Source organism: Notothenia rossii, assembly GCF_949606895.1.
Source record: "Notothenia rossii genome assembly, chromosome: 11".
NCBI classification, from domain to species: domain Eukaryota; kingdom Metazoa; phylum Chordata; class Actinopteri; order Perciformes; family Nototheniidae; genus Notothenia; species Notothenia rossii.
The window spans coordinates 26,015,868-26,043,558 of NC_136910.1; the positions used below are offsets into that span (position 1 = coordinate 26,015,868).

At 43.8% G+C, this 27,691-nt stretch overlaps 1 protein-coding gene across 1 annotated transcript in view; it reads right to left on the bottom strand.

The window, feature by feature from the left end:
- Positions 1–2,790: 2,790 nt before the first annotated feature.
- Positions 2,791–27,691, bottom strand: part of LOC307025174 (uncharacterized protein) — an 88,945-nt gene continuing 64,044 nt past the window's right edge. The window contains exon 8 of the mRNA XM_079659786.1: positions 2,791–3,287. Within this exon, the coding sequence (XP_079515912.1) occupies positions 3,145–3,287 (143 nt within the window). The 3' untranslated portion in view covers positions 2,791–3,144. The remainder of the gene's footprint in view (positions 3,288–27,691) is intronic.

Below are 27,691 nucleotides of genomic sequence, written 5' to 3' on the forward strand. Positions count from 1 at the left end.
GAACCTGTGAGCGGACAGAGTCAGGTACAAACAAACGGTTAGCTGGACCCTTTCCTGGATCTGGATGGTCTCTCTGTGCCTTCCTCACTGAGTTCTCAATCTTCCATGTTACAGCGCCCACCACTCTGGTAGCGGGGATTATGGTGTCAGGAGCTATGGGATCCTGATCCACTGCAAACTGCCGGGACAATGCGTCAGGTTTAAGGTTTCTAGAACCAGGTCGGTAGGTAAGGGTGAAGTTGAACCTCCCAAAAAACAATGCCCAGCGTGCCTGACGGGAGTTTAGTCGTTTGGCAGTTTGTATGTAGACCAGGTTCCTGTGGTCTGTCCACACAATGAATGGATGTTCAGAGCCTTCCAGCCAGTGCCTCCATTCTTCCAGCGCAGGCTTAACAGCAAGCAGCTCCCTGTTGCCAACATCATAGTTGCGCTCAGGGGTTGTCAGTCGTCGGGAAAAAAAAGCACAAGGGTGAAGCTTTTGGTCGGAGACTGAGCGTTGTGATAGAACCGCCCCCACACCGGTGTTGGATGCATCAACCTTAACAATAAACTGAAGAGATGAGTCAGGGTTCATAAGAATAGGAGCCGAGGTGAAACGTCTCTTCAGCTCAGAGAAGGCAGCCTCAGCCTGAGTAGTCCACGAGAAGGGGATTGCTGGGGAGGTGAGTTGGTTGAGAGGACCGGCAACACGACTGTAGTCTCTGATGAACCGGCGATAGAAATTTGCAAAGCCCAAGAAACGTTGGAGCTGCTTCCTGGTGGAAGGCTTGGGCCATTGTGCCACTGCTTGTACCTTCTCTGGGTCTGTTCTCAGCTGACCTTGCTCAATGATGTAGCCCAGGAAATCCACTGAATCCACGTGAAATTTGCATTTCTCTACTTTGACAAACAGCTTGTTCTCGAGGAGCCTTTGTAGAACCTGCTGCACATGTTGGGTGTGTTCCTCCATGGTCTTTGAGAATATCAAGATATCATCAAGATACACAAATACTGAACGGTTCAGGAAGTCACGGAGGACATCGTTCACAAGAGCCTGGAAGACAGCTGGGGCATTGGTGAGTCCAAAGGGCATCACTAGATACTCGAAATGGCCTAGTGGGGTGTTGAACGCCGTCTTCCACTCGTCTCCTTGACGTATGCGGACCAGGTGGTAAGCATTCCTGAGGTCGAGTTTCGAGAAAATGGTGGCCTTCTGTAGGGGTTCGAAGGCTGAATTGATGAGGGGCAGTGGATACTTGTTCTTGATGATGATGTTGTTAAGGCCCCGGTAGTCAATGCAGGGGCGTAGGGAGCGGTCCTTCTTGGATACAAAGAAGAAGCCTGCTCCGACGGGAGAAGAAGAGGGTCTTATGATGCCAGCAGCCAGTGAGTCTTTGATGTATGTCTCCATGGCCTCACGCTCAGTTCGGGACAAGTTAAACAGGCGACTGGATGGGAGAGATGCCCCAGGAAGAAGATCTATTGTACAGTCGTAAGGGCGATGAGGGGGCAGAAAAAGAGCTCGCTGCTTGCTGAAAACCTCTCCCAGGCGATGATAAACCGGAGGGACAGCGGACAAGTTGAGTGGCTCCTGCTGAACTGGAGGAATACCGACCTCTGCTGGGGGAATTGCAGACCGCAGGCATGAAGAGTGACAAAAGGAACTCCAACTCCTTACTTGATTCTCCGACCAGTCCATGTGGGGGTTGTGCAGTCTTAACCATGGCTGGCCCAGAACTAGGGGTGTGTGAGGGGAGGACATGACGTGGAACTGAATCATTTCATGGTGATTACCGGACAGGACGAGATGTAGGGGTTCAGTGACATGGGTAACGCGTGCCAGGAGCTTCCCATTCAGACCTCGAGCATTGAGAGGAGCTGTCAGAGGTTGAGTTGAGATGCCGGCTGAGGCAACCAGTTGGGCATCCAAAAAACTCTCATCAGCCCCAGAGTCCACTAGGGCAGGCAGAGAGAGAGACTGTTGATTTAACAGCAGTGTGGCTTCAAGAGGCTTGCGGGTCTGGGGGGTTGAGGAAGAAACAGCCTTGCTCACCAGTATCCCCACCTTTACTGGCGAGCACCCTCTTTTGGGCGCTGGGGGCATGTGTCCACGAGATGACCGGAGTGAGCACAGTAGACACAAAGTCCCTCTCTCATTCTCCGGAGACGTTCTTGGGAGTGAGTCGGGCTCTGCGTAGCTGCATCGGTTCCTCTGAAGACAGGAGAGGAGAAAAGACTTCAGATGGAGCACTAGGACTTGGGAAAGTCTCCGACCTGAATCTTGCGAGAGGAGACGAGACAGGGCGAGAGGGGAGTGACCCAGGAGATCGACTGGCTCTTTCCCTACGGCGCTCCCTAAGGCGGTTATCCAGTCTTATGGCTAGGGAGACCAACTCATCCAAGTTAGCTGATTCGTCCCTGACTGCTAACTCATCTTTAACAGAATCAGTTAGCCCGGTTTGAAAAACCCCTTGAAGCGCTGTGTCATTCCACCCCGCCTCTGCCGCTAAGGTCCTAAATTCCACTGAGTATTCGGCTACACTACGGGAGCCCTGTCGCAGTGAGAGGAGGCGTTTAGTAGCGTCCCTAAACTTTCTTCATTTCTTCTGTAAACTCTGGATAAGAATAACAGAGGTTGGACTGACTCTCCCATACCGCTGATGCCCAGGCTAAGGCGCTACCTGTAAGTAAACCTATCATATAACAAATCTTAGCTCTGTCATTAGCATAAGTAGACGGCTGCTGCTCAAACACAAGAGAACACTGCATTAAGAAAGAGTTACATGTCCCTAAGGCACCTGCGTAGCCTACCGCTCTGGAGTGGGAATGTTTGGCTCACGTGAAGGGAGAGCGGGCTGGGCTGGAACCTGTGCTAAGGGAGCTGGATCCTCCGGAGCAGGCGGAGCAAGATGAGTTGAAACCAGGTTGAGGTGATGTCCCATCTGTGCTACATTGGCGGCTAGTGATGCAAGGTTATCCATAACCTCTCTGAGCATCTGGTCATGCCGGCCCACGAGGACGCCTTGGTTGGAGAGAGCCTCACGAATTGGGTCCGGGCCTGCTGGGTCCATGGTGGCCAGATTGTTCTGTTAGGATTATGTTTTAAACAGGACCCAGGCGCAGGCAATGACTGAAGATGTTTAAATGGTTTATTGTTTCGGAGACTCAGGCAGGTTTGGTGATTATGGAGGTCCGGAGTGGAGGTAGGCAGTGACAGGCTGGACTGATTACCAGGCAGGCAGGTAGGATGCAGGAAGAAGCAGGCAGGTTGGCTGGAAGCTCTGGTGGACGATGGCCGAGGGATTGCACTGGAAACACAAGAGAAACTAGTTACAAAGAGTACGGATTTACACGCAGACAGGATAACTGAATGGGCAGCCAGGAGGATGTAATACCACTGGTGTAGAAAACAATCTGGCGGTGAGTTGCTGGGAGACTGGAGTAGATAAGCTGTGTCCTGATTAGATAATGAGGGACAGCTGAGTCGGACGGCCAGGTGAGAGCAATCAGGCTGCTGCCTGCAAGGGACACCACACCCTCTCCACACACACACACAGGGGAACAAACAGGGACACAGTTTGGACTGTGACAGAGAGTTTGTTTTTCTTTTTTCTGTTGTGGCCGAATCAACATGATAAGCCCACAATTAATATTGTAGCGTCTCGCTGCGGGAAACACACTTTGTCAGCGCTGTCATCTGCCGGTGCGTTAGACCACCTCTAGTGTCGGATTTTGGAAACTTGATTTTGTGTTGTCTCATGGCAGTTAGGGTATAAGGGACAAACCAGGGGACTTTACTTGCTATTGACACCAGTTGTTATTTACAAAAAAATAACTAAATATAGCCTACTTGTTGTTATTGTGCTTCTGTCTTTCTGTGTCTTTTCATCTGTAAACTCCCTCAACGGGGCCGCTCGCTCTCTTTTCTTGATCGCCCTCCCACCGGTGAACAGTTAAATTTCCCGCTTCATTGTAGGATTTCTGCCATGTCTCTACCACTTTAGTTTGACCATCTCTGTTATTAAGTCATGGAATACTAGATAAATAAGTAATTAGATACCTTACCGTTACTGCGCTCATAAAGAATGATAAGAATAAGAATAATGCGTATTGAACTGGTTTCATTAATTAGTGAGTTTATTTAAGGCAATTAGTTAGAGGCCCTACTGTATTTTATCAGTATGTCTGGACTGCACAGCAGTTACAATGGTCAAGCTACATTAGAACAGAATTGTCCCCATTTTGTCTTTAATAGTTACTAACATTAGATATTTTAATGAGATATGGACCGCAAAACCAAAAATGTCCCTGGTTTACATTTTTAAAATCAAGTCACCGAATTAGCTTAGCTTATATTGTTAGGAGATGTGAATTACTGTTCAATTTAGTTGTAATTTTTTTTCGGGGGGAGGCCCTTTTTCCAGTTTAGAGCAATAGCCCCTCCAAATGTCTGTGCAGGTCCCTGGTGTCATGTTAAATTACATTGGTAATGCTGCAGTTTCAGCAATTTCAACCTCGTAGAAAGGATTTTTTTTAATTAGCAGCAGAAATAAAATCATTTTTAAAGGAATTAAATCATTTTAAGATCAATATTGTGAGTCAAATTGTTGATTCCTATTGTAATCCTGCTCATCCTGTCGGGGTATGACTGGATCGGGGCACACATTCCCTTACTCACCATCTCTCTTAGAAGGTAACTCTCCTAAGCTACTTTAAATGTGAGAAAAGTCACTTCTGAAAGTCATGTCTCATTTATTTCCTGTCGGACAGCACATCCGTTGAGAGAGGCCCAAAAGTAAAAGCCATGCGTCTGTTTGGATAGAGTCACTTTCAAATTCACAAACACACATGCATGCAAAGTGTCTGCATTTGATCAATTGGCAGCTGTTCACCCTTTCAACTCAAAGTCACATGCACACAGCTTACCTGTGCGCGCACACACACACACACACACACACACACACACACACACACACACACACACACACACACACACACACACACACACAGATCATCAGTGGCAGTGACATTCAGGAGTCGCCAAGTTGAAGTTTTCTTTGTTATACTGTTAAAGATGAATAGGAAGCCAAGAGGCAAAAGGTACAACTACATAAATGAGCTTTTCCCCCTTCTTCCAGTGTTTGTGTTAAAGGGATAGTTTAACATAGGTTTGCTTTCCTTACAAGAGTCCAAGAGCAAAAATCAATACCACTCTCTAGCTCTGCCCAAAGGGAAAAAATAAGCTAAAGAACATAAAGTGTACGAATTAAACAGTCAAAGTGTTTTTTCCTTCTGTATTCCCTGGTGCAGGCAGGCTGTGTGTTGTTGAAGGAGCTGACGGTGTGTCAGTATGATTCACTGTCTCCACAGTTGGCTGCGATAGATGATTTCATTGTTCACAGTTGAACGTAAAACATCCTACAGTACAGCTGCCCCGTCACATTCAGTCAGTGCTATACAGGCCAACACAAATAAGGATGGGGCAAACAGGTGGAGGACACACAAAGAACAGGATCAGGGGGAACATGTAAGACGCATCTAAGTATTCCCATTAGGGCTGCACGATTTTGGGAAAAAATCTAATTGCGATTTTTCTGACAAATATTGCAATTGCGATTCGATTTGCGATATTTGTTTTTAAGCGACCCAACGGAAGTTTATTGTAAAATGCGACCATATCTCCCGCTAGGAAGGTCCAACATGCTCCCGTCTCTAGCGCCCCCGCAGCCCGAGCTACGAGTGAAAGAACTACACTTACATGAAACTTCCGTAGGGTTGCTTTAAAGTCAAGCTTCAGTTTAAAGTGGACCTATTATGCTATATTGGAAAAATACCGATACAAAACATGTCTGTGAAGTTTTTTGTTCAAAATACCAAACAGATCACCCATTGTAGCCATGCCTCATACTGCTCATACCCCTCTTTTGCAGCCCTGTTAGAGAAACGCGGATTTTGGGTTCTTAGCTTTAAAAAAAGAGGAGGCAGAGCTAATGCCTGATCAGAATTCTACCGGAGATAAAGTTAAATTCTGCTGTGATAAAACGCAATCCTGTTCTAAACCACATCAAAGATTATTTCTGAAACAGTATGGAGCTCAAATGCTTTTTCTCTTGCGGGTTTATCACAAGGTGAGTTCCTTTTTTTATTTCCTGCTTTTTAAACACATACAGGTTAGCTCTGAGTGTTAGCGAGGCTTGCTAATGTAAACAAAGACGAGATTACGTCCAAAACACGTCAGGCATTGTTTCTGATAGAAACTTTCTGTGGGTCCGCTGCCGATTTGACGTCATATCGGCAGCAAATCTGTGTCCGCTTGTTGTACACCCGTTTTTAAAAGATTTGGGTACAGAGGTAAAGAGAGAGGGTTTTAATTTCTGATGCTGCGTGAGTTCCCCGACGCAACGGGGACACATATTTAAGTATAAAAGACATCACAAAGTGCATTTTGCATGATAGGTCCCCTTTAAGACTCACCCTGTAATAGATGTAAAACATGTGATGGAGCCTTAATAAACTGACTCAGATGGTTTGTTTCACCAAACCATAGAGGAAAGCTCCATTGGAAGCCATTTGGAAAGGGCAGGCACTTTCAAAAATACTTGGCAGGTGATTGGATCAATCTGTATATCACCTTCTATCATGGGCCACTTCTGATTGGTTAACAATGGCTGGTGCACGTGGAACACAGCACTTCTGATTGGTTTGGATGACTGACTCACAAGAAGAAAAAATAAATTAAAATAAAAATCGAAAAAAAATAAAATAAAAATGCAGGCTTTTTGATTTCATAATCGCATCATTTAAAATTGCGATTCCGATTTAAAATCGATTAATTGTTCAGCCCTAATTCCCATGCCATATTCTGACATACGAATTCCAAACAGAACAGTAATATAGTGCTACCCCACTGAAAGCAGGTATGGTGGTCATATAAGTATGAACACACTTCTAATGCACATCATGTGTGTGTGTGTGTGTGTGTGTGTGTGTGTGTGTGTGTGTGTGTGTGTGTGTGTGTGTGTGTGTGTGTGTGTGTGTGTGTGTGTGTGTGTGTGTGTATCAGCAAGTGAATGAAGGTTCTTGCAGGATAAATAGATACACAGCAGGCTCTATTATCTCTATTAACTCTGAAGAGTCCCCTTCTCATTCACTGTCCACTCCTTGCTGTTACTGTGTGTGTCATGCGTGTGCATGCATGCGTGTGAGCATACAGAGTGTGTGTGTGTGTGTGTGTGTGTGTGTGTGTGTGTGTGTGTGTGTGTGTGTGTGTGTGTGAGAGAGAGCTTCAGTGTGTTTTCATTCTTCTCCCAAGCAAACCAGCTAGAGTAAAAATACTCTGTTACAAGTAAAAGTCCTGCATTCTTAACCTTGCTAAAGTAACAGTGTAAACGTATTGGCATCAAAATAAACTTAAAGTAAAAGTACTTATTGTGAGTAATGTCCCATTTCAGAATAACATATATTAAATGACTGGATTATTATTATTTTAGCCATAATTATTTTCATCCCAGCTGATACATGTGGAACTATTTTAATTACTTTGTATTCTGCTGCTACATACAGTCTTAACCTATAATTATATTTCAAAGTTTATGTATTAGTTTATTTATATTGTGTATCAGTTTATAATCTGCATAAATGTTGTGGAGTAAAAATGACAATATTGGCTTCCAAAATGTAGTGGAGTAATATAAAGTAGAATAAAAATAGCATGGAAATCCTCAAGTAAAGTACAAATTCCCCCAAATAGTACTAGAGTAAACGTACTTCAATATATTACACCACTGACTGGAACATATAGAACCAAACTGGAGCATGATCAGCTGTAGGCAACTTGACACTGAAGATTACGTCATTTTTGTTTGAGAACCAAACAACCCCCTGTCTAAAGTATGAACTTCAGACTGACAGCTGTTTGTCTCAGGAAGCTGCTGCTCAAAGATCACAACTACCTCAAACACATTTTCTCATTGATCCTGTTATCAAATAAATACAGTGCAACCATCAAACGCTCTGATGTCATGAGTTGGTATTCAGCCAACCAACAGCCAGCAATAAAAGTTAATACACCCTCTCAGGTCAGGTGGCAACACTGATACGTGAACTGTAAACCTCAGATAACAATGGCTTGTTTTCTGGGTACTGTGACATGAGAGGCAGTAGCACTTATTTGAACTGCAACTTTGTATAAGTGCATTTATCTCTACCTTATCCTGAACTTCCTAGAAGGTTCCATTGTTATTTGCAATTGGAAATGTATTTAAGAATACGGAAAATTGCTGGATTTTCAGTGCAGGAGGCTTTAGGCGGTAAAATGCACTAGGTATTTATTTAAACAGCAATAGGCCTACTGCACGAATGTGGGACTTTCTGTTGAATTCATGGCTACACACTATTGAAACACACTGTGTGTTTCTTCCAAAGTACCAGTGGCGGCCGGCCCAAAGTAGGGGCTAGGGGCGCCGGGGCTAGGGGCGCCGGGGCTAGGGGCGCCGGGGCTAGGGGCGCCGGGGCTAGGGGCGCCGCCCCCCCTCTTCCCACAAGTTTGATTGTCATTAAAAATGTAATTAAAAAATATATATATATTATTTTTATTTTTAATGAACAAGATAAATATTATATAGTTGGTATCAGTAAAATTTATAATCTACAATAAAATATAGTTTAAAATTGTGTTACGATGTCTAAAGTTACTGATAAGTCACATGTTTCCTGCCTGGCCGCAGCGTGTATCATTACCCTCTCGTCTGGGCACTAAGAAAGGAGCACTAAACTATGCGGCCGAAAAACATAATTTCAGCCAATCAGCGTCGTCAGATCTGATGGTCATAGGGCGCCCTGTCAGCGCCCTGTGTGTCTGTGAGTTGTTTGGACTCATATCCAAGGTGAAGCTACAGTAGTTGTCGAGGATGGCTGCATCTGCAGGTGGAGAATCCGGGTACTAGTGGATCGCCGGAGCTGTAGATTAACATTTACATGCTTATTGTAGTTGTAAGGGCAATGCCTGTGGCACCATGGAGCATATGTGTAGGCTGGACCTGTATTTTATAGGAAAGGAGTGATCAGAGGGTCGAGTTGTCGATTCTTGTTCAGTTTTCTGTGACTATTTTCCTCACCCTCTCAGACTTTGAGTTGCGCGCAGAGGCGCGGGAAGGTATTTTGAGTGGGGGTGCTGAGGTGCTGGACTCCAGTGAACACTATTACGGGCACTATAGAGCACGCACAAAAGCGCAAGCACCAGGGGCGCTACAGTGGAATGTTCTACTGCAACACTCCCCACACGCAAACACACAGTACACCCGCGACTGCTACAATGAAGGCTCGATAATCAGCTCACGGCATACAGGCAGGGGTAAAGTGCTATTTTTTACGAGTGGGGAGCAGACCTCACCTCCTCTAGGGGGGTCTTGGGCAGGGGCGGCGCCAGGGGGGAGCTAGGGGGTGCTGAAGCACCCCCCAGGATTGCCAAAGCACCCCCTAAGCACCCCCAAGAAATATGTTTGTTTTTTTTTGGAATATATATATATTTTTTTTATTAAATTAAATTAGAAAAACTATTGATTACATCAATGCAAATGTGAAACAAACAAATGTTTGACCAAAAACATAAAGCCAACACAGGTGATTAGGCCAATGGCCAGCACCCATTAGATTTTTGACCTACCCATAGGCTAAATTACTTTGTGACACTTGAGTGACTTCCTGTTAGCTGGAGCGCCAAATTATTTGCTAACAGCAAAGTGACAAATGGATCGTTTTTTAGCCCTTAAACGTCCACGTTCTGACACTCAATCAAAACCACCTGAAAGCGAGAGGGATTCTGCACATAATAGCCCTCGTGAGTACAAGTAGCTTACTTCTGGCTCTCTGTGTTTCATTCAAGCTCTGCTCTGTGTGTTGTGTGGCACGAGCCATTTTGTGGGTCCGGTGGGTCTCTACCATGGTCTCTACCGGGGATCGTTGTGGTTAGCATCTAGTGCTAGCTAGCCAAGCTAACGGACATAAGGAGCTTTTTTAACAACAAAGTGGAGGGAGAACTCTCTCCTGTCAGACTGAGAGTCTCAGATAACCTCAGCTCAGGTGAAGTAAAGGACTCTCAGTGTTTAGATAGTTAACTTTAGTCTAGTTATCTCAGTGGTCTCAAACGTTTTGTTTTAAAAGGGGAGTGGTTTGTAAAATATCTATAAAGAAATTGAAAATCTGTTTACAGTTCTGTTTCATATGAGAGATGTATCCATAGATCTCTTCATTTTGCTCTCAAAGTGCACCAGATTGATGCTTTTAACTTCAATATTTAAAAGAAAATCTTCGGGAGCATTTCAAAATGCAAGAGGGGGGGGGGGGCTGGGGGGGTGCTAGTGGATCGCCGGAGCTGTTAGATTAACATTAACATGCTTATATTGTAGTTCTAAGTGCAATGCCTTGCGGCCTGTAGCACCATCCTTGATGGAGCATATCTGTGGGCAGGAAAGGAGTGAGCAGAGAGTAGAGTAGTTGTCGATTTTTGTTCTGTTTTCTGTGACTATCTGCCTCACCCTCTCAGACTTTCAGTTGCGCGCGCTACTAAAGAGATGTGTTACCATGGAAACCAAACAATGGTGTAGCTGTATCAAAGTCCGAGTGGAAACAGTCGTGAGAAAATCAGATTTTGTCAGAAATCGGGAGAAATGCGGGAGAAATATGACCCGGGAGGAAACCAGGAGAGGGCAATGAAATCGGTAGTCTCCCGCGAAAATCGGGAGGGTTGACAAGTATGAGCTGCAGTAGAAAATTCAACTGTAGCGCTGGTGCATTAATGGGAAACCCTTAAAGAGCAACTTCCAGGTTAAAGACACCTGTGAATAAATGAGTAGGAAAATGATGAATACACTAGATTTTCAAAAAAATATACAGAAATATACACTACAGTGACATCTGGCGTCGTTTTTGTAAGAAATGTTCACTTCCGCATAAAAAAGCCTCGGCACGTGACCTCCCGCATGTGACGTAACACAGGGGACACAAGGGGGAGAGCGGCCGGTGTAACGTATTAATAAACATGGATCCCAATGCTAGTTTCGACACAGAAGACACAGAAGAAGTTGAACATGAATATTCAAATGCATATGACGGACCACAACCTTATAATTATGAGCCTGCTAGGCGTCCAAGAGACCAGGAGCAGCCAAGGATTAGAAGCCATCGGAGAGAAATTGAATTGTGGTGTGTGGAGAACCAGTGGAGAACTGGGCAGCTGTCTTGGTGAGTGACCGGCGTTAGCTACAGAATGTTAGCTAAGGTCACATCACAATATTGTAAAGTTAGCTATCATATATCAGGCTATAACTAAAGTAGCATTGATAATATAGTAACGTTACTGGCAGGACTGTTGATACTGATCCATAACAGAAACTAATGCGCAAGTACAGTATCAGCCGTATCTCGCGTTTCCTAATGCAACTCCACACTACGGTGCTGACCAGAGGGGAGACGCGAGATACGGTTGACGATCTGGCGGAGAAAGGCTGTGGAGCCTCCGTTGATATGTCGTTGTAAATAGCTTGATGGAAAGCAGGTGTGTAGTCGGGGAGGGTGCACAGCTGATTGCAGCAGGTGAGTGGAGGTTGAGCCGGGAGCCAGGAGTGACAGCCACCACGCACACACAAACAACACAGTACCGGAGGGGAGAGAGAGAGAGCAGCGAAGAGGGAGGGGAGATAGAAGTAATACGGTTTCCTGATAAAGCTGTGGAGAGTATGTGCTGCAGGGAGGTGGATGCACAACGCACCCAGGAACGAACGCTAGCTCCGGTCCTTTTTACTGTGGACTCGATGTCCTGACAGGCTGGTATTTGTGCAACCTGCACAAACACAATACTGCACCATGATTACAAATGGTGAAATGCAATGTAAAACTACCGAAAAATACCAGCTCCTTAAAACACAACCGCTCTACTCAACGCAACTCCACTATACCCGCGGTCAGAGAGCGGAGATGTGTCCCCTGCGTGATGTAATATGACGCGTTTGACGTATGACCTTAAAAAAAAGCCGTTTTTAAGAGCAGAGCTCAATATTGCTCCTTTCCCTCTGAATTCCTGCCCTTATGTCTCGTAAAACATATCAAATCCTGCATTCACTTTTTTAAGTGTAATTTTCAAGCAAGTTTAAGCATAAATGTAGAAAAAATAAAAACCTGCAAGATGCTCTTTAAAGTTTGAGCACCCTCTATGAAACGTCAAGCTACCCCACAGCACCCCCTGGAGAAAGTCTCTGGCGCCGCCACTGGTCTGGGGGGATGCTCCCCCGGGAAGATTTTTTTTAAATATTGAAGTTAAAAGCATCAATGTGGTGCACTTTGAGAGCAACATTAAGAGATCTATGGATAAATCTCTCAACACCCATATGAAACACAACTGTAATCAGATTTTCTTTTTCTTTATGGATATTTTACAAATCACTCCCCTTTCAAACTGTATTCTTGTTTTACTGCCATATAGTATTTCATAACTGTTTTTCCTTTATTCTCTTGTTTTTTTTATAACGATAATGATCCTATGAAATGAAGGTGTGCCGTGGAAATAATCTTTTGAATAATTTGTGAGCAAACCGTTTGAGACCCACTGAGATAACTTAGACTAAAGTTAACTATCTAAACCCTCAGAGTCCTTTAGCTCACCTGAGCCTCTCAGTCTGAGAGGAGAGGACTCTCCTCCAGCTTGTTGTGGAACAAACAGTTCCTTGTGTCCGTTAGTGCAGCTAGCTAATAGGGCTGAACAATTAATCGATTTTAAATCGGAATCGCGATTTTAAATGAAGCGATTATGAAATCGCAAAGCCTGCGATTTAAAAAAAAAAAATTTTTTAATTTTTTTTTTTTTTTTCTTCTTGTGAGTCAGTCATCCAAACCAATCAGAAGTGCTGTGTTCCACGTGCACCAGCCATTGCTAACCAATCAGAAGTGGCCCATGATAGAAGGTGATATACAGATTGATCCAATAACCTGCCAAGTATTTTTGAAAGTGCCTGCCCTTTCCAAATGGCTTCCAATGGAGCTTTCCTCTATGGTTTGGTGAAACAAACCATCTGAGTCAGTTTATTAAGGCTCCATCACATGTTTTACATATATTACAGGGTGAGTCTTAAAGGGGACCTATCATGCAAAATGCACTTTGTGGTGTCTTTAATACATAAATATGTGTCCCCGTTGCGTCGGGGAACTCACGCAGCATCAGAAAATAAAACCCTCTCTCTTTACCTCTGTACCCAAATCTTTTCAAAACGGGTGTACAACAAGCGGACACAGATTTGCTGCCGATATGACGTCAAATCGGCAGCGGACCCACAGAGAGTTGCTATCAGAAACAATGCCTGACGTGTTTTGGACGTAATCTCATCTTTGTTTACATTAGCAAGCCTCGCTAACACTCAGAGCTAACCTGTATGTGTTTAAAAAGCAAGAAATAAAAAAATGAACTCACCTTGTGATAAACCCACAAGAGAAAAAGCATTTGAGCTCCATACTGTTTCAGAAATAATCTTTGATGTGGTTTAGAACAGGATTGCGTTTTATCACAGCAGAATTTAACTTTATCTCCGGTAGAATTCTGATCAGGCATTAGCTCCGCCTCCTCTTTTTTTAAAGCTAAGAACCCAAAATCCGCGTTTCTCTAACAGGGCTGCAAAAGAGGGGTATGAGCAGTATGAGGCATGGCTACAATGGGTGATCTGTTTGGTATTTTGAACAAAAAACTTCACAGACATGTTTTGTATAGGTATTTATCCAATATAGCATAATAGGTCCACTTTAAACTGAAGCTTTACTTTAAAGCAACCCAACGGAAGTTTCATGTAAGTTTAGTTCTTTCACTCGTAGCTCGGGCTGCGGGGGCGCTAGAGACGGGAGCATGTTGGACCTTCCTAGCAGGAGATATGGTTGCATTTTACAATAAACTTCCGTTGGGTCGCTTAAAAACAAATATCGCAAATCGAATCGCAATTGCAATATTTGTCAGAAAAATCGCAATTAGATTTTTTCCCAAAATCGTGCAGCCCTACTAGCTAACCAGATGCTAACAACACGGCCCCGGCCTGCTGGCAACGGTCTCTCTCTCACCCTCTCTCTCTCTCTCTTCCTCTCTCTCTCTCTTCCTCTCTCTCTCTCTCACACACACACACTAAATGCGCTATTTCCACACACACACACACACACACACACACACACACACACACACACACACACACACACACACACACACACACACACACACAAACACACACACACACACACACACACAGACACACACACACACACACACACACACACACACACACACACACACACACACACACACACACACACACAGAGCCGAGCTTGAATGACACAAGCACACTTTTATTTCCATGCAACTCTCTGATTGGTCTGGTGTCTTGCCTCTGTTGCATTCACTGAACACGGGAAATTACAGTCCTGCCGTCCTCTCTTGTGTCATGATGAGGTTCACGTGAAGCACGGTTAATGTATTATATTATTGAGGTAGAATTGTCCGGGGCTACAGAAAAAACATTCGGGGCATGCCAAAATATTATTTTACCAACAATGTGGAATGTATGTATTGGCTCCATATTACACAGATTATGCACAGCGGGAGCAGCAATAACCGTCAAATAATAATTCAGACAGGGGAGCTCCGCACCGCCTGCCTGCCGCTAGGGGGTGCTGCAGCGCCCTCAGGACCCCCCTTCCCGCGCCCATGGTTGTGCGCGCTGCTAAAGACACGCGTTGTGAGTGCACCGCCGCCGACTCCGAAGCAGCAACCATTAGAATTTGGAGGATCGGTAACCAAAGCAGAGATGGACAGGCTTGTAGCATCCTTCATAGTGGAGGAAATGTTGCCCATTTGCACAGTGGAATCACCATCGTTCAGAGATATACTGCGCAAAATACAGATAGCAGGAGACAGAGGACAGCCATGGTCAGGTACATTCAGGAGCTATCTGGATCAGTCTTATGCGACAATGGAAACTGAACTAAAGAGAACATTTGAAACTTTAGCAGTCTGCGTGATCTGCCTGTAGGGAGGTGCGCGCCGGCCCTGCGAGTAAAGTAACGCGTAAAGTAACGAGTTACTTTATGTAGCGAGTAACGAAGTAGTGTAATATATTACTTTTTTTTAAAAAGTAATATGTAATATATTACTTTTTTTTATTAACGACCCCTTCTCTGGGTGTAGCTGTATTAAAGTCCGAGTGGAAACAGTCGTGAGTAAATGAGATTTTGTCGGAAATCGGGAGTAATGCGGGAGAAATATGACCCCGGGAGGAAACCGGGAGAGGGCAATGAAATCGGGAATCTCCCGCGAAAATCGGGAGGGTTGGCAAGTATGACACACACACACACACACACACACACACACACACACACACACACACACACACACACACACACACACACACACACACACACACACACACACACATAATGTTCGTATTTAGTCTCCTGATTTGAAATGGGAATTAAATAATTTGATTGTTCCCAAAGCACCATGTTCTGCAGTTTGTGTGGGCCTACTGTACTGTTGCACAGTTTATACTGTAGAAACTATGTCCCCCGTCCCCCCTCTAACATCACCAGGAGTCATAATTGAAGGGGTAATTTCTCTAAATCCGGACCTCCCTGTGGTTTGGTCACTATTTCCATAACCCCACCAAACATCTTTTCAACCAGCCGCCACTGCAAAGTACAGTACTTTATTCCAGTGGTCGGGTTAACCGAATATTTTCCGTCTATGACGGAATATTTTTAACAATGATGGAAAAATCTGATAGCATTTCGTCATTTTGACAGATTAGAAAAAACTCAGAACAGCGCCAAAGCCTCCCCGCAGTGAGGCTCCGGTGTTATGCATGCCCTCCAGAAAGGAAATTATATCGTCTCCAAACCTAACTTTTCCGTACAAATCATTAAAATGTCTGAGTATTTGCTTCACGCTGTATGCGCTCCAGCGAGGTGCAGTGGGCATTCATAACAAGGCCCCCCCCCCCCCCCCCCGTTGACAGCTCGAGCGTGCTCTCTCTCTACCCCATGTCAGTGGTGTAGGCTACACTGTAAAAAATGGCTGTGAAATCCACAGTTATTTACAGTGTTTGTGCACAGTAAATTACTGTATACTATTTTAGAGTAACCGTGTTTCCAACCAAAAATTACAGTACCTCTTGAGTTACTTTAAAAATATCAGTAGTAACATCCCAGCTGTATAAAATCACAGTAACCAACAATGTACTGTATAAAACCACAGTAACCAACAATGTACTGTAGAAGATCAGAGTAACCAACAATGTACTGTAGAAGATCAGAGTAACCAACAATGTACTGTAGAAGATCACAGTAACCTACAATGCACTGTAGATAATCACAGTAACCAATAGCCAAGTTCACACCGCAGTACTTTTCCCCGTACTTTTCCCCTTTAGTTCCGTTAGTACAGGGGTTCCAAAACTTTTCAGCCCGCGACCCCCAAAATAACAGTGGCGACCCCCTGTCGACGGGGGGGGGGGAGGGGGATGCTAGTGAATTAATTTCAGTAAAGAAAAAGTTTGAGAAACACTGCGCTAATGGATTGTCAAAGATTTTTTTTTTGTTATTATTAATAATAATAATTTAAAAAAAAGTAATCAATTTTTTTTAATTACATTTTTCCATTTTTATTTTGTAATAAAAACCTCACTTTGGGAAACTTAGGTAATAAGTGCGGGGGCACTGTTACCTCATTCACACCAACAGTGTTTCAGGGCCGGTTCGGAGCTGGAGCTTGAAAAGCACCGGGTTTTCCTCTTCACACCACAGCGGAGCAGCCTCTTAGCTCCAGAATCCGGTTCGTTTCAAGCACCAAAAAATTGTCCGGCTAGAGCAAAAGCACCACATACGTCACGCTTACGTTGAGGCGGGGGCAGGATCAACTCCTGAACAACAACAAAAAGCCCACGTTTTATCCAGTTTGTACACAACGATGGAGAAACTTAACAAGCAGCAGTGGTCCACTGAAGAGACCAGCTACCTACTGGGAATCTGGTCTTCCGAAGAGGTACAGAGGAAGCTGGAGCACAATCGGCCATTGTTGTTGTTGTCGGTGTCAGCTGTGAGGGGTTTCCGCGCGCTTTGGCTTTATGAAGCAGGCACGCAAACGGTTACGTCATGACGCAAACGATGACGCAATGACGCAGCACCAGTCGGACTCTGGGCGGTGTGAAAAGAGCCGGAGCTAAACCAAAGAACCGGTTCTGAACCTGAAAAGCTCTAGCACGGAGCTTGAACCGGAGTTGCGTTGGTGTGAATGAGGTATAAGTGCCGGCACTAAGTACTGAAAAGTACGCGGTGTGAACGCGGCTAATCCACTGTAGAAGATCACAGTAACCAACAATGTACTGTAGATATTCACAGTAACAAACAATGTACTGTAGATATTCACAGTAACCAACAATGTACTGTAGATAATCACAGTAACCAACAATGTACTGTAGAAGATCACAGTAACCAACAATGTACTGTAGATAATCACAGTAACCTACAAGATACTGTAGAAGATCACGGTAACCAACAATGTACTGTAGAAGATCACAGTAACCTACAATATACCGTAGAAGATCACAGTAACCAACAATGTACTGTAGATAATCACAGTAACCAACAATGTACTGTAGATAATCACAGTAACCATCAATGTACTGAAGAAGATCACAGTAACCTACAATATACTATAGAAGATCACAGTAACCAACAATGTACTGTAGATATTCACAGTAACCAACAATGTACTGTAGAAGATCACAGTAACCAACAATGTACTGTAGATAATCACAGTAACCATCAATGTACTGTAGAAGATCACAGTAACCAAAAAAGAAAGAACCAACCGAAAAACCCCATTTCTAGAATAGCTAAAATATCAAAAATATTTTAAATAAACCAACATCTTTTTCTTAATATACATAATCTTGATGCAGTGTAATTACTAGTTTGGCTATACTAGATATTTTATATACTTAGTAGATATATATTTTTAAGACCCTATGTCTTTGCAAACCAGAAGAACTACAAATGTGATGCTGATTCATACAAAGAATGTGTCTTGGCATTGCGCCTTAAAACAAAACAATGAGGAATAAAAATAGACAGAAGTAAGGTAATAATCATCATTTTTATTATTATTGTGGCGGCTCAATTCCCAGTCCAGTTGTATTCGCCGAGAGGCTAAGCTTGGCTATAGGCTATGACGCGTTTTCAAAGAGAAAGTCCACACCGAAGTAATATAGTCTGAAAATATTTAATAAACAAAAACGAACAACAAACTATAGGGACAAAAACGGTCAACAGAAAAAATAGGCTTGTTTGAGATGAGCTGCGGCTCACCTCGAAAGTAGACGAGAATAGCTGATAGCAGCTTGGGGAGGTCTCAAAAAGCTTGCCTGAAGTCGGACAGCTTGGCTTGACTCGGTTTGCAATGGCGGAAATTACGTTGGCGTTCTTCGTTGCAGATGAAGTGGATGCAATAGAAATCCCACAATTATATAACTACAAATGAATGACTCAAGTGTCTGTTCATTTTAAAACAAATCGATAGGCTACAAGGGGGGTTGAATCCTACATGAAAAAGACAGAACCACTTATTACTTTTCCAAACTACTTCCGTCAGTGGTCTTGACCAATTTGTATTTATGAAGAATGCACAAATTTGTTTAATCGTTAATGTCAGATATGTACTAAGTAACATTTGTTCCTGCTCAAGATTAGATTAAACTTTAATGTTATTGCACATATTACAGGTACTGAGATAACGAAATGCAGTTTAGCTTCTAACCAGGAGTGCGAAAAGCAGTAAAGTGAAAAGTAACGTACACAATCTACAGAATAAAATATAGAATGAATTGAATGATGAATAAACAGTCAGGGTTTTTTATTTACCCAAAATTCCACAGAAAACATCATAAATCAATCATTTCTAATAACTAGGCCTATAAAAGAGGTCAACAGAAAATACCTCAAAGAAACATGGCATCAACTTAACAGAGGCCTGTGCTACGAAGCCGGATTTTCGCTTAGCGGGCTAACTTCAGGGAAAACTTGGGGTTTCCTGTCTTAGGACTCTGGTTCTCTTTTTAGCGGGCTAGATCTCCATGGTAACTTATGCCGAGCGGCTAACCTGCTCCGGAGCAGGTTAGGTTGCAGGCTAAGAGATCAACTCAGTGAAAGCACCGGCTGCTGACCAATCAGAGCTCCGTGTGCAGAGTTTAAAGCTATCAAGTCATATTACAGGAGAAAGGAAATACAGAAAAACTGCCGTTGCAGGAAAGACGGCCGGCAAAAATCACCAACTGTGTGAACGTGAAATTAATAGAATATCACCTCCCATCTTCAGAGCAATCTGACTAATATAACATTAGCGTTAAGAAAGCTTACTTAAATATCTGCCACAACATAAGTAACCGGATCATAGTAACATCACGTACAGTCTGCAGCACTGTGAGTGCAGACGTTGATGTGTCCCATTATTATTCCTATCACATCATAATGTATCATATATTTCCTTATCTGACTCAGCTTCTTGAGCCGTATCTGGCCGTGCAACACTCACAGTGTCACATACTGTATGCAGAAGTATTATTTTAAGCAACACATTAAGTTGACGAAACACTCGAGTAAAATGTAATTAAAGTCAGATCCACTCGTGTCTTAGACGGGGAAGTGATATCAGAAACCTGTTAATGTACGCATTCAAACACTTTTTCTTTTACCCAATCTGTCCCAATTGGCTCCTTGACGTATTTATGAGTCCTCAGCGCTCGGCCACGCCCTTTGCTCCCCCAATGGACATGGTAACTCAAGAGACAAAGAAAGTAATTAATACAAACAATTTAGTCAGTTAATTTATGTAACCGTAACCAAAGTTTGACAGTCCGACATCAGGCTGCTTAGTGTAAAAGCAAATCAAGCTAACTGTACTCGGCTAGCTTATCAAAATGTCTTACACTTGTAAGGTTTGTAAGTTCAGTACAGGGTCCATTCCTGCATGCATTTGGTTGTTTGTATTCAAAGTGTTTTAAAATATTGTATATTATCGAAGAATAGTGATAATGTATTTACCAAACAGTGCCTTTTGTTGTGTCTCGTCAAATGTGTTAGTTATGTTAGTTATTTGACTTTAACTTTAACCATATATTTATTTGTTGTTCCTTTCTTTTCTTTTCTCTTCACTATACAGTATCTGTAAAGCGTCTTTGAGCACCTGTAAAAGCGCTAACAAATTAAATCTATTATTATTATTATTATGTTTATGTATTATCAGTGTTGGGCAAGTTACTTTAAAAAAGTAACTAGTAATAGTTATAGTTACTGCTCTCCAAAAAGTAACTAGATACTTTATTAGTTACTCAATTATAAAAGTAACTAGTTACTTTACTTTACTTTAAAAATAATAACAACAAAAATACAAGTTTTTGTGTTGTTTTTTGCTGACTAGTTCTCTGAAGGCAACAGACTCGACCGTTGCGATGGGCAGCATGTCCTCAACAACATACCTGGCAATCAATCTATTTAGTCGACTCTGGGTGGCATGTGACATTGCTGTATTCGCCTGTATGCCCCTTTCACACCAACGCGTTTTCAGCTCCGGCTCGGAGCTGCAGCCTGAAAAGTACCGGTTTTTCTTGTTCACACCGCAGAGGCGGCGCCTCTTAGCTCCGGAATCCGGTTCACTTCCAGTTCCAAAAAATTGTCGGTCTAGAGGCAAGAGCTTCGGAGCTAAGAGGCGGCGTCGCTTACGTCTCTCTTACGTCGAGGCAACGGATTCGTCATTGAAGTAGATGCTGAAGACCACAAAGAAGTCTTGCATTTCGCATGTGATGTTTGTAAAGTTCCAAGTAAAGTCGTCCCTTGTAAAGTCGTCCGATGCCTTCCATTTCGTTTCCTAAGAGGATAACCAAAGCGAACAGCGCTTCAATACAATCGGCCATTGTTGTTGTTGTCGATGTGAGGGATTTCCGCGCGGTTTGGATTTTATGAAGCAGGCACGTAAACGGTGACGTCATGACGCAGCAGCAGCAGCTCTGGGCGGTGTGAACAGAGCAGGAGCAGAAAAGGGAAACCAGAGCTGAACCAGAAAAACTCCCGCTCGGAGCTGGAAAGGGAAAAGCGCTGGTGTGAAAGCCGCTAAGTATAAGTTTCATCCGCAGGGAGATTCGGTTCAGTTCCATCACATAATGTAACGCAGTTACCCATTTAAATCACAGTTACTATAACGACGTTACTTAATGGGAATAGGTAACTAGTAACGCTATTAGTTACCGCAAAAAGTAGTTGCGTTACAATAAGTTACTTTGTAACGCGTTAGTCCCAACACTGTGTATTATGTCTGTCATTTCATGTTTAGTCAGGTTTTCATGTTTATTCACGTCATGTCAGGTCTGTCTATTTATGTAATTCATCTCTAGTTAAGTCCCCATGTTTCATGTCGTGTCTCGTTTTCCATTTCCTGTTTTATTTTGTACTTACCTCTTGTCTCTAATTTCAGGCCCTGTTACTTCCTCCTTTTTTGTGTTTTCCCGCCATCGTCAGCGTCTGCCCCGCCCCTGATTGTTTCAACCTGTTCCCACTCACCTCATGTTTAAATAGTCCTGTCTTCCCCTGTCCTGTGTCAGTTCGTCTTGTTTGTTTCCACGTATGGTCGTGCCAGGCCTCAGCAAAGAGAGGATCGTTTACAGTCTTGTCAGGTTTTGTTATTTTTGTAGACTTAAGTTTATCTTAAGTTCTCTTTTTGCTTAGTTTTTTCATCCTTCGGAGTGTTTTTTTTGTTATTCCAGTAGCCTACTTACTTTGTTAAGAGGGATTTTCTGTTCATTGACATTAAAAAGAAATGTTTTGTTACATTCAAGACTGTGTCTCTGGGTCGTGCATTTGGGTTCTCCAGTTTGTGTCGAGGTCGTGACACCTTTTCAACAACAGCACGTTTCTAAAATGGCTCGCCACTGTTTTTAAAAATGCAATCTCCATGTTTTGGATATTAATATCCATTGTTTTATGGATGAAAATATTTAATAAGTGTAGGAATTGCAGCTGTTGGTCAGTTAAGCACAGTTTATAAGACATGGAAAATAATTGTATATGGGATATGCAATGGAAGACTACATTTGTGGTAGCCATGGCATGTGCTCACCCATTTAGCACAAGAAAATACATGTTCTTGATACCGTTCAACAATTAAGAATACATTATTAGAATGTATTGTTTGCTGTCTCCCTGCAGTTATTGGTGAGCTTTAAAATTGTGTCAAGAATTTCTGGTAATCTGTAAATTACCATCATGACATGAAGAATACTATAATAAATAAATGTTTTTACAGTTACAATACTGATACTGTAACTTAACATTATAGCACTTAAAACAGTATTACCGTAAACACAAATACAGTACTTGGAAGTTACTGTGTTTCATTTTACAATGTTACTGTAAATAAAAACTTGTAAATACTGTGATTACCTTTACAGTATTTAACTGGCAGCAATTGACAAGTCACTTACTGTAATTCATTTTACAGAAAGTAACTTATCAATTGTTGCCAGTTACATACTGTGAATTTCACGGTACGTTTCTTACAGTGTACAGACCGACGAGTGATAGTGGATTTTGACACACATTTTACGATCCTGGCCGTCAAGCCACCACTGCTTTATTCAGTACTGAGAAGCACTTGTTACTAATCCTAAGAGGAAGTGCTTATAAAAAATCTTAACACTAAATTGAATACAATTTGTGCAATAAAGTTTCTATAAAAGTTTTACAGTGTTAGACTATTGATATGTGTCAATATTTTAGCAAATGGATAACATGGATATTTTTGTATTTGTATACAAAAGTTATTATTGGTGTATTATCTTATTCTTTCTACTAAGTATCTGAATAATTTGACTTATTCAAAAAACAATGACTCAGATGTATTTTTAGCAGGGGGCTCTGCCCTGGATGAGGCGAATGACAGCTGAGACGCTTGTGTGTAGAACTTTTTCAGCCTGTCCTCCTACAAAAAACGACCATATAGGCCGATTGTTCATGCCCTCATTACGACCCAGAGACACGTTTTGAAGTGTATGTTGTTTCTTACACGACCACTAGAGGTGCTCTAGTGGTCGTGTAAAAAACAACATGCTCCCGGCCCGTTCATTGCAAACGCTCCGGAGGGACGTTTATTCACAAATAACCCTCTCTGGAAAATCCTAAATTGTGGAATAGTTTGGCCATTCAAATGTTTTTTGATTCGATTTCTGGCGAGAAGTGTATATTGTACTCTTAGAATCCACGTCCAGTTGATGTGTAGGATTTATAGTTTGATAGATATTACGAAGATGATTTGAGGTCTCGCCAGGATAACGCGTATGCAGCTTCCATGTAAAGCTAGTGTGGGTGAAAACAGTTTTTCCGGTCTCGAAGTTTTCATAATAAAACCGGATATATTCCCCTCACTGTCAAATGATTACACAGTGATATCTGCATTACTCATCCACTAAAAAACATCAGTTTATCCTTGTTAATTACACAATATTGATTGGTTTAAATTGTGTACAATGCTTTTGTGTTTTTAACCTTCGATTCAGAGAAACAAATAGTTTTTTCGGAGTTTAGACACTACAGTTTCCAAAGACACTATACTACTCAGAATCCCCAGCTATCGTTTGGGACCACAACATCCACCTTGCTTTACAAACCCCGTGATTAGTCATCAAGCCCTGTTATTGGATGTTGGAATGGCAGTGCGAAAAGGTTACGCTGAGCGTCACAGCTCTATGAAATGGAATGGAACCACGGCAGACTTTCCAAAACTGGAATTGGACGGGTCCAGCGAGTCCAAGTCCGAGTCACCCAAGGAGTGTCAGAGTCGAGTCCGAGTCATCATTACCTGTGTTCGAGTCCGAGTCCGAGTCCAAATCCGAGTCACCCAAGGAGTGTCCGAGTCGAGTCCGAGTCATCATTACCTGTGTTCGAGTCCGAGTCCAAGTCCGAGTCACCCAAGGAGTGTCGAGTCATCATTACCTGTGTTCGAGTCTGAGTCCAAGTCCGAGTCACCCAAGGAGTGTCCGAGTCCGAGTCATCATTACCTGTGTTCGAGTCCGAGTCCAAGTCCAAGTCCGAGTCACCCAAGGAGTGTCCGAGTCGAGTCAGAGTCATCATTACCTGTGTTCGAGTCCGAGTGCAAGTCCGAGTCACCCAAGGAGTGTCCGAGTCATCATTACCTGTGTTCGAGTCCGAGTCCAAGTCCGAGTCACCCAAGGACTGTCCGAGTCATCATTACCTGTGTTCGAGTCTGAGTCCAAGTCCGAGTCACCCAAGGAGTGTCCGAGTCGAGTCCGAGTCATCATTACCTGTGTTCGAGTCCGAGTCCGAGTCCAAGTCCTAGTCACCCAAGGAGTTTCCGAGTCGAGTCCGAGTCATCATTACCTGTGTTCGAGTCCGAGTCCAAGTCTGAGTCACCCAAGGAGTGTCCGAGTCGAGTCCGAGTCATCATTGCCTATGTTCGAGTCCGAGTCCAAGTCCGAGTCACCCAAGGAGTGTCCGAGTCCGAGTCATCATTACCTGTGTTCGAGTCCGAGTCCAAGTCCAAGTCCGAGTCATCCAAGGAGTGTCCGAGTCGAGTCAGAGTCATCATTACCTGTGTTCGAGTCCGAGTCCAAGTCCAAGTCACCCAAGGAGTGTCCGAGTCATCATTACCTGTGTTCGAGTCCGAATCAAAGTCCGAGTCACCCAAGGAGTGTCCGAGTCGAGTACGAGTCATCATTTCCTGTGTTCGAGTCCGAGTCCAAGTCCGAGTCACCCAAGGAGTGTCCGAGTCATCATTACCTATGTTCGAGTCTGAGTCCAAGTCCGAGTCACCCAAGGAGTGTCCGAGTCGAGTCCGAGTCATCATTACCTGTGTTCGAGTCCGAGTCCGAGTCCAAGTCCGAGTCACCCAAGGAGTTTCCGAGTCGAGTCCGAGTCATCATTACCTGTGTTCGAGTCCGAGTCCAAGTCTGAGTCACCCAAGGAGTGTCCGACTCGAGTCCGAGTCATCATTGCCTATGTTCGAGTCCGAGTCCAAGTCCGAGTCACCTAAGAAGAGTCCAAGTCAAGTCCGAGTCACAAGTCTTCATGTATTAACCTTCGTGGATATATGTGTTGAAATGTAGCTGCTCCTCTATATTGCTTTTATCCTGTCATGTTATACTAATCATTCTGTGAAGCAGGTTTGGCTACAATTCTTGTAATAGGTGCTATACAAATATAAAGCTTATTACTAATATTAATATTATTATTATATATAAAAATAAACTATATTTAAAATGAGTTACCTTTTAGGACTGTCAGGGTTGACACGTCTCATCAACGTTGCGTGGAAGTCGGAAACAGTACCGAAGGAGTGGCAGACCGGGGTGGTGGTTCCCCGTTTTAAAAAGGGGGATCAGAGGGTGTGTGCCAATTACAGAGGCATCACACTACTCAGCCTCCCCGGGAAAGTTTACTCTAAGGTACTCGAAAGGAGGGTCAGGCCGATTGTCGAACCTCAGATTGAGAAGGAACAATGCGGATTCCGTCCTGGTCGTGGAACGACGGATCAGCTTTTTACTCTCGCAAGGATCCTGGAGGGGGCCTGGGAGTACGCTTATCGAGTCTACATGTGTTTTGTAGACTTGGAGAAGGCGTATGACCGGGTGACCAGGGAGTCACTGTGGGAGGTGCTGCGGGAGTATGGGGTGAGGGGGTCTCTACTCAGGGCCATCCAATCTCTGTACTCCCAAAGCGAGAGCTGTGTCCGGGTCCTCGGCAGTAAGTCGGACCCATTTCAGGTGAGGGTTGGCCTCCGCCAGGGCTGCTCTTTGTCACCAATCCTGTTTGTAATATACATGGATCGGATTTCGCGGCGTAGTCGTGGGGGAGGGGGTCTGCAGTTCGGTGGACTAAGGATTGCACCACTGCTTTTTGCAGATGATGTGGTTCTGATGGCTTCATCGGTCTGCGACCTTCAGCACTCACTGGATCGGTTCGCAACCGAGTGTGAAGCGGCTGGGATGAGGATCAGCACCTCCAAATCTGAGGCCATGGTTCTCAGCAGGAAACAGATTGACTTTCCACTCCAAGTAGGAAATGAGTCCTTACCCCAAGTGAAGGAGTTCAAGTATCTCGGGGTCTTGTTCTCGAGTGAGGGAACAATGGAGCGTGAGATGGGTCGGAGAATCGGAGCAGCGGGAGCGGTACTGCAGTCGCTTTACCGCACCGTTGTGACGAAAAGGGAGCTGAGCCAGAAGGCAAAGCTCTCTGTCTACCGCGCCATCGTTCCTACCCATATGGTCATGAAGGATGGGTCATGACCGAAAGAACGAGATCGCGGGTACAAGCGGCCGAGATGGGTTTTCTCCGCAGGGTGGCTGGTGTCTCCCTTAGGGATAAGGTGAGAAGTTCGGTCATCCGGGAGGGACTCGGAGTTGAACCGCTCCTCCTTCGCGTCGAAAGGAGCCAGTTGAGGTGGTTCGGGCACCTAGTTAGGATGCCACCTGGGCGCCTCCCTAGGGAGGTGTTCCAGGCACGTCCAGCTGGGAAGAGACCAAGGGGTAGACCTAGGACCAGGTGGAGGGATTATATCTCTTCGCTGGCCTGGGAGCACCTTGGGATCCCCCAGTCAGAGCTGGTTGATGTGGCCAGTTAAAATAAAGTTTGGGGCTCTCTGCTGGAACTGCTACCTCCGCGACCCGACCATGGATAAGCGGGAGAAGATGGATGGATGGAGTTACCTTTTAGAGAAGTGATTATATTTGTATGCCAATATTTTCCTATGGTAAAGTTTTCGTTTTGCACTTTTATTTTGATAGTAATAAGATCTGGACTCTTATTTTGGAGGAACTTTTACCGGTTAAATCGGTTTACTGATAAAGATTTAGCCCCAGAAAGCACATGGCTACTTAGCATGCAAAATGACGTCATTCTGCATGTTAAGTAGCCATGTGCTTTCGTGTTATCGGCTGAATCTTTATTTATTGATTAGATCACGTTACTCTGATGATAGAGTTCAACACAGCCTATATATCTGAACTCGATCCTTAGAGTAATTCTCTTCTCTTCAATATTTTTTCCACATAACGAGCATTTTTTGCTGCTCTTATCCAATGTGGAAGCAGAATGTGTGAAAGCATACAGCACGATGCGGGGTGTGTCTCTAGACATCTTTAGACTGGGGGCCCAGTAGGCTACGTGAACTCGCCTCACAGGTGCACACGCCAGGATAGAGGACATCAGACTCCAGAGAAAACTTGCTCGAGTCCGAGTCCAAGTCGGAGCGTCAATGTACAAGTCAAGTTCGAGTCATCGTGGAGGGAAAAATTCACGAGTCCGAGTCCAAGTCAGCGTATACGATAATTAACGAGTCCGAGTCCAAGTCATCGTGCGCGAGAATTCACGAGTCCAAGTCCAAGTCCGTCAATCAGTGCGCGAGTCCAAGTCGAGTCACGAGTCCCGAAAATCGGCACTCGAGTACTCCATCTCTGCTTTGCAGTTTCTGTTTAATGATGTGAATATGCAATATATTGGACGTTAAGTAATTTGTCAGACTTCATATTTATCTGTGGATACCCCCAACATTTTTTTCTTATTCAAAAGAAGACCTTGACTTAAAGTATTCTTTCATGTTTAAATAAAGCCTTATTAGTTTGTCTGTTTTGCA